Raw genomic sequence first — 14,164 nt, 5'->3', positions numbered from 1 at the left:
TCATAAAGGTCTATTGGTTAAATGGAATACTTGGAAAAGTGTATGGATCATATACCTGTTTTAGCCAAATGCATACACCGATCCTGAATTTGCTTAACCCCTCTGCTTCCTATTTTTAGAGATGGGGAAAGCATAAAGTTGTTTGGTGCTTTGGAGATATTTAATGAAAAGTACTAAGTGTAAATAGTAAAATTAGCTGCATGTTTGGATGCCATGATGAATGGTTCCTCCCTTTTTTTTTTTTTTTTTTAAGAACTTTTTTTAAACACAGTTCAAAATAGTTTGTAGTTTGAGAGAACAACTCCTCCCCTGCTGCTAAATCCAAACCAAAACTTAAAGTTAAGGCACCTACTCCACCCCTTAAGTATAAATAAAGGAACATGCATTGATTTTTGAATCTTAATGTTTGTCAAGTGTTAACACAAGCAAGGCCATTTAGGTTATTACATAAAAACAACTTCAAACATTTTTTACTTTTCCACCATTCATGGGCTTTTGTTGCCTGTTACCTTGAACAATGAACACAGGCTAGGCACTGTCAATTTTCAGGTGCTCATATGTGAACAAAATGCTTTAATGTCATATGCTGGTGGCTTGTCAAAGGGTAATGATTCTCATCCTTTGGTGCTTGATCTGCACTCCTATGCAGTGCACAGGCTAGTCTGGAGCTGCTCACACTCCAACTGGTATCAGGCAAAGTTCGTGAAGTACTGAAAATAGCAATGTTCATAAGGACTGAGGAAATGAATGAGACTGTCTCCTAGCTCCTCCAGTGAGATGGAATTTAGAGGAGAGGAAAGAGAATACCCTTAAAATCCCTCCCAGTAGCTAGAAGGGGAGAGAAGAGACAGTTGAATGGAGCTGTAGAGCCATAAATGTATGGTGATTGCTTAATGTTCCCCTTTTTGGGTCATAAGTTGCAGTGTCAAGAAGTCCATCTGTGATTATTTTTAACCTCTTTGATCACTGAAGTGATTCTTGTTACCGGATTTCTTGTGAGTATATAGAAGCATTTGTTTGCAGAATTATGTGGACCGTATATAGAAAAAAAGATGGGTCAGATCTTTGTCTTAGCAGCATTGACTAAAGCTGGCTGCAAAATTCTGACAGAACGGCTTTCCATTGGATAACACAGTTGCTAAAATCAAAACCTTCATGAAATCATTCTGAGTTCACCAAAAGTCTATTTGGAGAAAAAAGGGAAAAAGTTCTGACAATGTCAAAATGTCCCATTTTGACACTTTGGGAATAAATTTAGATTTTTTTTCTCCTTCCAAATGGCTTTTTGGTTATTTTTTTTGCATTTTGTATTATATAAGTTCAAATCAAAACTTTTTGATTTTGTCAAAACATTTTTTTTTAAATTCTCCACAAAATGGAACGTCCATTCTCTGCTCATCTCTAGCCTTGACAGTGGTTAACAATTAGAAGTTCGTACTGTACTTTTTATGACGAGCGTAGAATTGTTTAGCTATTAACTAGCTGCAGACTGTATTCATTCCTCTCCCAACCTATCCTGCTTTGGGGTACTCTGTGCATTTATCCTTCGATACCTAAGACTCCGTACACTTACCAAGTCACATTTTCCCTTTTAGGGATGAATCATTTTTTGAATGGTATCTCCGATGAGATGAAGCAGAGACACAGGGAGCAGCTTTTTGCTGTCAGCAGAGATCACCTTATTGATGTGGCAAACAAGTGAGTCTGTGCTCATTTTTGAAATGCAAGTGAACCCGGATCCCTTGTAAGAATTTCAGATTAAAATCGGTCTGATGTAAAATAGCTGGTAAAGGTTTGAATTATTACATTTCTCATGACCTCTGACCACTGTGATGTAATTGTTTTTCTGTACCTGCATTCATATCATCACTGTGCCTGTGAAAGGAGTATTGCCGTTTTCCATTTAGCTTTTTAGTCAACATTTTAATTTGTTTGTGAACTCTGTTGAAGTTCTTAATTTGCTGAGATTGCTGTTCTGCTTCTGACTGGATCAGAAACGGTTTGTTTATTTTTTCAGCTCAAACAAGATGGTTCCAGATTTAGTCCTTTTTGTTTTGAATTTGCTTTTCTAGACTCAGTTCTACCATTTTTTGCCTGCTTATAGGTGTCTAAATCAGTGGTTCAAAACCTTTCCAGACTGCTTCACCCCTTTCAGGAGTCTGATTTGTCTTTCATACCCCCAAGTTATGCCTCACTTAACTACTACTTGCTTACAAAAATCAGACATAAAAATACAAGAGTGTCACAGCACACTATTACTGAAAAATTGCTTGCTTTCTAATTTTTACTATATAAATTATAAAATAAATAGTTTGGAATATAAATACTGTACTTAGAGTTCAGTGTATAGCATATAGAGCAGTCTAGACAAGTTGTCTGTATGAAATTTTAGTTTGTACTGACTTTGCTAGTGCTTTTTATGTAGCCTGTTGTAAAACTAGGCAAATATCTAGATGAGGAGTCGATGTATTCCCTGGAAGGGCGCTGCGTACATGTACCTCTGGTTGCAAATCACTGGTATAAAATTGTATACTAAACCATACTGAATTATATATTGCATCAGGTCAATGGGCCACCTGGACTGGGATCTTGTCTCCAATAGGTATCCAATGTTTTCACCTTTCTCTGAATACCTGCTGGGGGGAGTGTGTATCACAGGAAAGTTTCTTCCTACTATTGTGTAATTAGTGTCTTTGCAACTTTTACCCCATGCAGTTTAACTGCCACTCTCATTCTTATTCATAGAAACATACAGTCCCTTTAAAAGATTAAATGTTTTGTTTACAATTGAGGGATGTTGAATCTCAAGGGACTGCTGTGCCCAGTGCCTCTTAAGCAGGGAGGCGTAAATCATCTTCACCAGTTTGACTAGTGTTCATGCTGTTAATGGGCTAGAATGTTATTTCCTTTTAAGAAAGTGACATCCTGCCCTTGTGTGCTCTTTGGAGTAGCCCTTTGCTCTGCTATCAAGTGTGCACCTCTTTTTTTTTTTTTTTTTTGTATTGTTCTCACCAGTCCCGTCATATTAAGTTAGTTGCCCCAAGTGAGGTTGGGGAGAAACACACAGCTGAAAGGGCATAGGGTCTTGAAGAACCAGTTACAGTAAGTAAGCGATTATTCTTTGTCTTGGCTAAAGTGTGTTAGAGTTCAATCTGGGAGAAATGGAGAGATACTCACATGGGCAAAAGAGGTGGTAGAGTATGTCAAGTAAAACTGGCATTGCCCATCTGTTCCCCTGTTTTCTGTTGCTTAGGTTCAGCACCGAGCTGAAAAATATGAGGACCTGCGCTAACTATGGGGGAAAGGAGAAACAAACACCTTACCGATTTTTTTTTTTTCCAGATACTTCAAAACAAAAGTTGACTAGCTCAAACCGATCAGTTTTAAAACTAGGCATAATGGTACAGGGTAACCCTAATGCAAATATTTGACATTGGTTGTGCGAAGGTACTGTAAAGGTGAAAGGTTTCATTGGAATGTGTCAGGCTGCTTTCAGAATGAGTATAATGTGACTTACACTTCAACAGTTATGTGGTGGCTTTTCATAATATGTCTCTCTTGCAGATACCTTGCAAGTGGGAAGAGCACCCGAGGACTGGCTGTACTAGGCCCAGAGAATCCGCACATTGCCAAAGATCCATCCTGGGTCAAACGATAACATTTGTTACTGAAAATGACTTAAGAGAAATAAAACAATCCAATTCATAAGTGACTAAGGCACATTAGAATTTTTAATTTTCCTGCAAAGGTCCAAGTGAAAGGTCATTACAACTTCTTTACTCTGCATGCAACAAGCCACTCAGCTCTTTCCTCAAAGAAATTAACTCTGCCAAAGAAGGTTTATCTCTACAACTGCATTGTATTTAAGAATGAAAACTATTAGTTCATCTATGGCTAAAGCAACTCTTCAGTTCCTCCATAAGCATTAACTGCTGTGGCACAAAAATATGGATTTTAATAACTTCTAAATATACAAATTATTTTTTAAAAGCCATGCTAAGACTTGAATTTTAAAATGTGTTTAGCTTAAATCATGTTTTCTTACAATATCTGTATTTTTAAACCTCCACTGTTGGGCATAAACAGATTTGTTACACCTACACTGGTACTTCATAAGTCTTTCCTAGTGTGTTGAGTTTTCCATAAGTTGCGCATAACTGTTCTTGTTACATTGTGTTGTGTCTACACTACAACTTACGTTTTTAATGATAGAGTGGCAGTGTTGGATCAAAACATGTCCTCTATACAACGCATGGCTAATAATTGATAGCTACAGGAAGGGGAAAAGGTGGTTTTATTCATAACAGGGCTATTTTGATGGAGCTCCTACCTGTGTGACCCTGAGCCAGTTGTTCGTCCTCCGAGTAGTGAATGGAATTCTCAGGGTGCTGTTTTTGTCCTTTGTTTACCTTTTGGCTAAGGTTCCACAGCTAAAATGTTGAGACAGCCACAATTGTGTTGTGGAGAAAAAACTGCTGTGTCAACGTAACTTAACCGTCGTGATTATAACCTGGTTTCACATGTTTCAGCTGATCACAGAAAACAGTCCTTGGTCCTGGGTGTGATTGAGGGTTTTCCTATTGTCTGAGAGAAGCTGAGGTTAGTTAGCATGACTTCTGTGGGTATGTCTACACTGCAGCTTGGAGTGAGCCTCTCAGCATGGGTCGACAGACTTGTTTCACTGGAGCTAGCATGCTAAACATAAGAGTGTGGACAGTGCAGCTCAGGCTAGCCAGCCAGTTTTGGACTCAGGTGGCTAGCCTGAGCCTCTGCCAGAGCAGCTACAGCCACACTATTTTTAGTGTGATCGATCTCGTGAAGTTAATGTGAGTCTGTCTCTCCACACTGGGAGACATGCTTCCTGCTGCAGTGTAGTCTTACCCTAAGGCAGAGGTGAAAGTAAGCTGGTACGCCCCGATACAGCTTACCGAGGCAGCCTGGCTTCCCCAGGCGGCAATTTAAAGGGCCTGGGGCTCACAGAGCTCCCTTTAAATTGCTGCCAGAGCCCTGCTGTTGGAGCCTTGGGGTAGCGGCAGCAGGGCTCCGGGGGTTATTTAAAGGGCCGGGGCTCCCGCTGCCTTTACTGCCCTGGGCCCTTTAAATAACCACTGGAGACCCGCCGCCGGTACCCCAAGGCTCCGGGGGCTATTTAAAGGGCCCGGGGTGGTAGCAGCAGCCGAGCCCTGGGCCCTTTAAACTGCTGCCGGAGCCACCGGCTGCCGCTGCTACCCCAGCGGGGGAGGGGGAGGGCACTTATGGTACAGGGTGGGCTCTGACCCCCCCCATCCCTGCCCCTTCCGCCCAAGGCCCCGCCCCTTTCGGGGGCCAGAGCCGGCTCCAACCCAGCCCCGTACTGGTAAGTCCCTATTTCTACTTTCACCCCTGCCTTAGGTACATCTACACAGCAGCTTGAAAGGTGTAATTCCCAGCTCAGTTAAACTTGCATGCACGAGGTTGGCTCTAGCACCTAATAAAGGCTGTGTGGTCATCGTGGTTCAGGCTAGCTGCTTGAGTACATCCTCAGAGTCAGGCAGAATCCAACTTGGGTGGGTAGCTTGAGCCACCAGCCATTTCACGATGGCCACACTGCTATTTTTAGCACACTAGCTGGGGCCAAGCTAGCATGAGCTGGGAATCGCATCTCCCAGCTGCCATGTAGACATAACCTCCTGTGTGTGTCCTTTAGGTTAACAGCCATCTTCACAGGGTTAACAGCTTTAGTATTGCATTTAATAGTAATTTTTGGTGTGTTACTTCCTCTCTGGGGGGAGGTGTGTAGGGTAGTTCAAATTAATGCAGCTTCATTGTGCAGATGCAGTACAGAAAAATCTGCAGATGCCCTGCTCTTAATCCCTCCCCCTGTTCTACAAGTGGAGAAAGAGCAGTTATTTGCCTCCTTTTTAGAATGCAAATAAAAATTGCTCCTACTTTCAACAGTGGTGTTCTCCTGTCGTCAGTTGTAATTTGTTAGTTTTTAGACAACTTAAAGTCACACAGGTGGTTTGCAACAATTCTTTTATTCCACTTTGGATACATAAATTCACTCTGTAACTTGACACAAAACTAGCCTTCTACATATATTCTGAGTATAGACTCTATCTCTGAGATAAAGTGCGCTAGATGAATGACTTATCACACTGAGTGCATAGAATTGTGTTAAACTTAAGGATCAGGCCAGTTACTGGTATTTTGTAAGTTAGATGCTAGGGTTTGCTTTAAACCTAGGATAATACTGGGCAAGGAACTTGTGTGATGTTTGCATGTCTGAATTCACATAAAGTGCTGGTACAATAATTTAAATGTTACAAACAAAGCTGTAATGAATATTCTAAAGCATTGTTACGCACAACGTAGGTCTATTACAACTTTATCTAAAATAATGGTCTCTTCTTAGATAGCTCCAGTATCTGCTTCTTTTGGGCTGTGCCTAGCTACATGCTCTAGTTGACCTGAATCTGAAACATCATAGCTAGTCTTGTATTTGGCCAGAATTTTCATCAGAGGTCGAAGTTTCAGCCACCACTGTTCCTTAGGAATTCTGTGCCTGTGCAGAAGATGGGGAGGGGGGGAAAAAAAGTCAAAGCTATTCTGTGTAAACGATTCCATTGACGTTATCCCTAAGAACCAAATTCACTATTAAAGTTGGCTTCATTCAAATTATAAGCAGTTTTATAAGGGCAGTTCTTATCAGCATATATTAATGACCAACTCTGCTGCATTCAATGATTCTTAGGTTCATTTTTGTGAGAGTAATGCTGCCATCTATGCTCATTGACAGGAACGTAGAAAATTAAGTTACTAGTTGGATGCATTTGCTTTTTAGTTTAACAATTTTTTGGAGAGAGGTTGTGGCAGACAGTAAATGATTATCTTGACCTCCAAGTACATCTCCAGCTAGCCTTAAAACATGCATGAATTCAATCTCCTCCCCATCTTGCTATTTTGCCACCTAACCCTCCCATCTCAGCAAACTCTAAGCAATTTATTATTTCTATTGCAGCAAGACATAAGGACCTCATTACACTAGGCCCTGCGCAAAGATAATCCCTATTCCAGAGAACTCAGGCTAACAATTAAACAAAATCCAACAGGTTCATAAAAAGCCAGATGGGAGAGGGTTGGGGAGAACAAGATGCTAAGAGAGGTGGCTGAGTATGCATAAATTAGTTGTAACACTGGTCTCACTAGGCACAAGGGGTTGCCACTCTAAACAATACCAGACAGTGATTTGCAGGCATTGCAGCAAAGACAGGTTGTGAGGAGGGATTTAAGAAGATACAGCATTAGCTTTGAATTCTCACAGGGAGCTCTTCTCAAGCAAAAGGGGCAGCCTGGAGAAAACATGCAGTTGCTTGTGGGAAAAGTAGATGAGGGGATGGTCCAAGGCCACCATCATAGGCCTAGCAACAGCAGGAGGCAATGTTGAAAGGTAGGTTGGGGCTATCTGGTGAAGTTAGTGCCTGACGTGGAGCAGGGCAGGAGGGATGAAAAAGGAGGACTGGAAGTTGTACTCATCTGGTCCCACAGAGCTGCCTTCACTTACACAAAATCTGCTTGATCCTTAAGCTCAACCACAGGTTGGAAAAGAAGATTGCGTCTGCGCATACCTAGCAAACAAACTGAGTCTTCGGTGTTGGCAAACACTTTTCCTATAAACAATAACAACGCAATGTTATTTTCTTTGGGGGAGAATTACCCCTTTTCTTGTAATAAACAAATGGATGTAGGAGTGAAGTTCTGGTAAGATTCTTAATTTTGTTGTTACTGAAGTTTTAAAGTAAACTATAGCATCTGCATTAGTTGTTTAACAGTGTTAGGGGAAACCTCCACTGTGTTGTGGTTTATTAGTTATAATGATTAAGCAGTAAAGATGCAATGTACTTAACTTCCAATTTAAAATTAGATTTATTATAGTCACTATTGCTTCATGAAGCTGATGAAATAAATCCTAAAGAAGTCATATTACCTTCATCTGTGTCCCATGCAGCCACCAAGAAACAAAACGAAAAAAGGAAGAATACATGTAACTATAAAACTATCCATTTCTATATGCATTAAAAAAAAACTAGTTAGGCTAGCAAATCATAGAAAAACAATCCTTGTTTAAGGTATCAAACTCTCTTCAGGAGCCATTTTCTTGTCACTGCCACCTAGAAACACATTAACAATATTCTATAACAAAGCCTGGGGAAGTTGGTAAGACAGGAAGAACTACATTCTTCCATTACTGTATTTAAAGACTCCTCAAACGTGTTGAAAGGCTAGAGAGGTTGGCTTTTCTGGAGTTAACACAAAAGGAAGAGAGAGATGGTAAATAGCCATAAATATTTCTGCACCTCTTCGGTATGTTTCTCTCAGTTTCTTTGAGATCCACTGTATAGCTTTTGCAGAGATTTTTGTCCCAAAGTTCCTGTCAAATGGGGAAGGTGCTCCACCCTGTCAAAGTTTAAATGTAATTAGAGATTAGTTGCAATTTTGCACCAACCAGGAGCATTATTCTTGTTTTTCCATTGCACCAATCATCTCTGTTCTAGGGCTGCTGTGCCTCTTTCAGCCTCCTCTTTCCTTCCCTCCTTTCCCCCCATTTTTTTTAAACACACCCCAGTGCTTTACCTTAGCCCCAGTATTCCCAATGTGGAAGTCTTGAGGGGACTTTGCCTGGACAGTTTGAGATACTAGCTCCAATTCCACAATCCGTGCATAAAGACATGCTTAATTCCCATTAAAGTCAATGGGACTTAGTTAACCCCCCGCTTCTCCCCTTCAGCAGAGTGCTTATTTGCACGTACTTTCTACCTCATTGCTGTGAGGTGCTTCTATAGAGCACTGCCTGAAGGATGTTTGCTACTGGAGTAACATGGCACAATACAACTTCCAGCAGTAGAGAGAGAGCTGGAAAAGCAATATGCACACAAGGAGAGAAGCAAATAAAGGACAGAATAAAGAACTGGCGAGGGAGCGAGCAAACAGGCCAGGCCAGTGCTTCAGGGGCGCTGGCACTGTTGCATCACAGGGCGGAGGCTGTAATCAAGAGACCTCTAGCCGCTACTACGTGGGTGCATCTATAACACTGTTGACAAGCAGACACTAGGGGCTTTAGATCGTCTTTGGCAGGGATCAGCAACCTTTGACGCGGCCCGTCAGGGAAATCTGCTAGCGGGCCGGGCCGGTTGGTTTACCCTCAGCGGCTGCAGGTTCGGCTGATCGCGGCTCCCACTGGCTGCAGTTTGCTGTTCCAGGCCAGTGGGGGCTGCGAGAAGCGTCGGCCAGCACATCCTTCGGTCTGTGCCACTTTCCGCAACCCCCATGGGCCTGGAACAGCGAACCGCGGCCAGTGGAAGTTGCGATCGGCCAAACCTGCAGACGCTGCAGGTAAACAAACCGGCCTGGCCCGCCAACGGATTTCCCTGACGGGCCGCGTGCCAAAGGTTGCCAATCCCTGGTCTATGGGAACGTAGAACTTGACAAAATACAAAAGGTACAGTTATTCGCTTTTATTCCAGCTGTCAAAACAGGGCTCTTAACTGGATCTAACTATATGCTCCTCAGGTGAAAGCAGATTCTACTGTTTTCTATGTATAACCTGTTTTGGGTGCATTTACTGAAATTCTTAGCATTTAGTTCTAAATACACTACAAACAAGCGGGAACAGTGTTAGTATATCAAATATATAATGTACTTAGATACAAGGCAGGGAAGCTGTTGTATAATTTTGGCACAGGGTTAAGACTTCAAACAAAATATGAAGCTTTAAAGCTGGAATTAAAACGTTATGGTTCATATGAACCAGTAGATATTCAGTCACTACTAGAAAGGGACCCAGGGTCTCATATTAAACACTCTTTCCCCTAGACCTGCCCTGCTTCCCATTGTAAATTTCCTAGTTGCTTATCCTTGTGCCCTTATGCACTCTCATACTGCTATTGGCTGACTAGTGCCCCATCTGGGTGTGTGGGATGCACTAGCTAGGAGTTCTGTACAGGGCAAAGCCAATCATAGTGAAGATTAACAGGATGACTATTTCCCCTCTCCTCCAAAAGGAAAAAGTGAACAATGAGCACAAATGTTCTATAGGAACCTAATTTCTCTTCCAGGGATGAGATGCTCCTGCACTGGCAGCTGCAGGGAGGTCTTGTAAGAGGCAGTGAGTGAGCTACTAAAAAATAACAGCACCCTTTTTTAAAAATAGGGATGGGGGGGAACAAAAAAGGTGACACGGTAAAAGAGGGAATCTGCTGCAATTTCCTTCTGCAAAACTAAATTACCCCTCTTCTACTCCCCTTCCAACACCCCAAAATGGGTGAGGAGTTGATAGTAACAATGGAGGAAACCCTTAGTAACATTCATTTTGTCTAAAGCAGTGGTGGGCAACATGCAACTCCCATTGGCCAGGAACGGTGAACCACGGCCACTGGGAGCTGCAGGCAACCATGCAAATGGAAACAAACCGTCTCGCGGTCTGCCAGCAGATTACCCAGATTACCCACGTGCAGGCCGCGGGCCGCAGGTTGCCCACCACCGGTCTAAAGGGTATAGATGCAAGAAGGACCACCACCGGTCTAAAGGGTATAGATGCAAGAAGAACCACTTGTGCATAATCCTGGAATGGTGACGGCAGTTCACACACACTAAATTAATCCTGCTGCTGTATACAGAGGAAAGTTCGTAACTTTATTTACCTGCTGCATGTGGCCCAATACATTCTTTCTGCAATCGAACACGCCTTTTCCTTCCTCAGAATATAGCTGGTAGATAAAGTCAGTTGTGTAATTCTCATTGCTGTTCTCATTCCTATAACAAGACAAAAACAATCCCACAACAACACTGTCAGGCCAGTTAAAATCCACATTATTAACTACCAGACTTCTTTACAGAGGCACAGTCACTGATGGAGGCGACATGTCGCACCCCTGACAACTCTGTTATCCTCTTGCCCTCAAACGAGTGGCAAGTCATGTGTATTTTCACCTTCCTCCCTCTCCAACTCTCCCACAGGTTTGTTTTACATACGGTTGTGTCTCTGCCACAAACCAATACTTTGAATGTCTGAGCTTCCTGTATTACTACAGGGATCTGAGCAGCTGCTAACTGTAACCTGTTCTCCAACACACAGCTGATGCCCTAGGCTATGCAAACTTGAGGTTCCCTCCCCGTCACTTGTTCTTTTTAATGTCTGAGCATATCTGAACTAGGAGAAGTGGGTAGGTGAATGCATTGGGCGATTTCCTTTTATAACTGATTATTGCCACGGAGGCTGAAAAGCGATGCCCCTGAAAGAGGTGGAGGTCACAGACTGACAAAGGCTGGGCACACTAGGAAGAAAGGTGTGATTTTTAAACATGTTTGTTACAGCCCTTGTGTAGACAAGGCAATTTTGAATGTTAACCCTTGTTAGTCTTATCTACACTAGGATTTTGACACGTGATATTAGTGAACGTGTTTTAAAACACCCTGTTTTTCCTAGACAAGATAAGGCCAAGAAGAAAAGGTTTTTGCCAAACCGGTAGGCTAAAGAGGGCATTTGCTCCAGTATCAGACCTTAAACAATAATAGTTACAGACGAAATTATGGAGACTCTGGATTTCAGACTAGTAGATTTTATAAATTCTCACTTGTTCCCATCATATGCCATGCTGATCAGCAACTGCCTGAGAAACTCTAGAACCCTTTTGTTGCAAAATGTCCAGTACCTGATAACTACATGTGTCATGAGAGTTATTTACAGGCTTTCCTTGCAACTTCAGAACTATGATAGGTTGTGTTCACTTATGGAAGAGTTCCAAAGGGTTAACCTGCAGGACAGTAACTGAACCTTCTTGAACTTCTACTTACAGAGCGTCAAGTATCAGAGGGGTAGCCGTGTTAGTCTGAATCTGTAAAAAGCAACAGAGGGTCCTGTGGCACCTTTAAGACTAACAGAAGTATTGGGAGCATAAGCTTTCGTGGGTAAGAACCTCTCTTCTTCAAATGCAAGTAATGGAAATCTCCAGAGGCAGGTATAAATCAGTCGATGCCAACTCTGCCCACATATCTACACCAGCAACACCATCACAGGACCTAACCAGATCATCTACAACATCACCGGCTCATTCACCTGCACGTCCACCAATGTTATATATGCCAGCAATGCCCCTCTGCTATGTACATTGGCCAAACTGGACAGTCACTATGCAAGAGGATAAATGGACACAAGTCAGATATCAGGAATGGCAATATACAAAAACCTGTAGGAGAACACTTCAACCTCCCTGGCCACACAATAACAGATGTTAAGGTAGCCATCTTACAGCAAAAAAACTTCAGGACCAGACTCCAAAGAGAAACTGCTGAGCTCCAGTTCATTTGCAAATTTGACACCATCAGATCAGGATTAAACAAAAGACTGTGAATGGCTTTCCAACTACAGAAGCAGTTTCTCCTCCCTTGGTGTTCACACCTCAACTGCTAGCAGAGCACCTCACCCTCCCTGATTGAACTAACCTCATTATCTCCACACTGATATATACCTGCCTCTGGAGATTTCCATTACTTGCATCTGAAGAAGTGAGGTTCTTACCCACAAAAGCTTATGCTCCCAATACTTCTGTTAGTCTTAAAGGTGCCACAGGACCCTCTGTTGCTTTTTACTTACAGAGCATGGCCTTGGCCTGAGATTGAGGAGGTTGAGGGTTTTGAAAAGTAGATTGATAAAATGAATGGAGACTAAGTTTTGGTGTCACATAGGAGGGTACAGAGGGAGATGATGTCTGGACCAGTAAAGATATGGTGAAACCTTTCTATAAATCAAGCCACAGCATCATAAAAAATTTAAAGTATCCAGCTTGTCTGCGGCATTAGGCAGATAAAGCTGATGATAACATCCCGTTGGCTGCTTTTGCAAAAGACAGACCAGAATTCTCCCTAAGGGGCAAACAAATAGTTCAAAAACATTGTCACAGGGCACTAAGGTTAAAGCAGGGCGAATGCTAGTCAACTTGTAATTGACACAGGAAATTTTTATTCAGTTGCGTGGCTTAGCTTGCTATGCTCTCCAATACAACATGTAGTCTAAGGAATGAGGATGGAATTCACTCATTTGCAGAGGGCCAGCATGGGACCTGTGTTCCACTTTATATGTATTCTGAGGGATAAATACCACTTCAGAGCTGCATAGGCCTTGTGCTGGCCCTGTGCACAGAGGGGAATTTCACTCTCAGTAAAATAAATGATGAGACCTTTGTGCAGCCTCCTTATAACACTTTGTGCAGCACTTGGAAGGATAAGCTAAGAACCCAAATCATTAACAGGATGTGAAGAGTTAAAATGGGAATGGGTGTGGGACTTTTGATTTTAACAGATTTTATATCTGCTTCTAAGATCTGCTTTTTCTTCCACTGACAATCCTTTCTTCTATAACTAACTAAATAGAAGAACAGGAGGACTTGTGGCACCTTAGAGACTAACAAATTTATTAGAGCATAAGCTTTCGTGGACTATAGCCCACTTCTTCGGATGCATAGAGCCTGTTCATGGGTTTTAAATAGCAGTGAGGGTTGCAAAACATTACTCATTTTGATGGTGCAGTTTAATTAAATGACCTTTGCTCACCTCAGCACTAGACCACGCTGGATGCTGGTTTTCATCTTTTCGGTCAAATGCTCCACATTAGCCTAGAAACAGAGTCACACAAAGCAAATGTGATGATCATTGCCTCCTTCACCAAGAGACTTTCTATAAAGGATTCCAAGTTCACAGCAATACTTAAGAAATCCCTTCTGTAATGTGAAAATCCAACTGACCTGCAGCTTCCAGGACAAATTCTAATGGGTGGGTTAAAAGCTACTGGTCCTGGTTTAAAATTAACCTCTTTTCTTCACACCCACCAAAAACTTTTAGCTTCTTCATGTCTCTAGACAACAGTGTTATTTCAATAGGCTCTTTAGGTCACTTGCATGTCACTGATTGGACTTTATTTACACAGCACCTATTGGACTTTATTTACATAGCAACATAGGAATTGCCAGACTGGATCAGGCCCCCGATCCATCCCATCCAGTGTCCCACCTGTAACAAAGGCCAGCACCAGATGCATCAGAAGAATGTGTAAGAACTCAGCAACAGGCAGCTGTGGGATAATCTGCCCCTCCCATTAGGGCTCATCCTGGTCTCTGATAGTTAAGAGATT

The 14,164-nt window shown here is 42.2% G+C and overlaps 2 protein-coding genes across 11 annotated transcripts in view; one reads left to right on the top strand and one right to left on the bottom strand.

The window, feature by feature from the left end:
* PITRM1 (pitrilysin metallopeptidase 1) overlaps window positions 1–4,102 on the top strand; it is a 46,415-nt gene extending 42,313 nt beyond the window's left edge. For all 3 annotated transcript variants that reach the window (XM_005291023.4, XM_065582838.1, XM_065582839.1), the window contains 2 exons: window positions 1,596–1,698; window positions 3,565–4,102. In XM_005291023.4, coding sequence (XP_005291080.2) covers window positions 1,596–1,698; window positions 3,565–3,658 — 197 coding nt within the window. In that variant the 3' untranslated portion in view covers window positions 3,659–4,102. The remainder of the gene's footprint in view (window positions 1–1,595; window positions 1,699–3,564) is intronic.
* Window positions 4,103–5,998: 1,896 nt separating this feature from the next.
* PFKP (phosphofructokinase, platelet) overlaps window positions 5,999–14,164 on the bottom strand; it is an 81,376-nt gene continuing 73,210 nt past the window's right edge. For all 8 annotated transcript variants that reach the window (XM_024100969.3, XM_008162944.4, XM_008162934.4 and 5 more), the window contains 5 exons: window positions 13,588–13,649; window positions 10,680–10,791; window positions 8,337–8,436; window positions 7,544–7,649; window positions 5,999–6,544 (listed from right to left, as the gene is read on the bottom strand). In XM_024100969.3, coding sequence (XP_023956737.2) covers window positions 6,391–6,544; window positions 7,544–7,649; window positions 8,337–8,436; window positions 10,680–10,791; window positions 13,588–13,649 — 534 coding nt within the window. In that variant the 3' untranslated portion in view covers window positions 5,999–6,390. The remainder of the gene's footprint in view (window positions 6,545–7,543; window positions 7,650–8,336; window positions 8,437–10,679; window positions 10,792–13,587; window positions 13,650–14,164) is intronic.

The sequence above is a fragment of the Chrysemys picta genome, chromosome 2 (assembly GCF_011386835.1).
Source record: "Chrysemys picta bellii isolate R12L10 chromosome 2, ASM1138683v2, whole genome shotgun sequence".
Taxonomy (NCBI): Eukaryota; Metazoa; Chordata; order Testudines; family Emydidae; genus Chrysemys; species Chrysemys picta.
The sequence above is the reverse complement of the archived record's forward strand: the minus strand, read 5'-3'. Positions and strand labels throughout refer to the sequence as shown.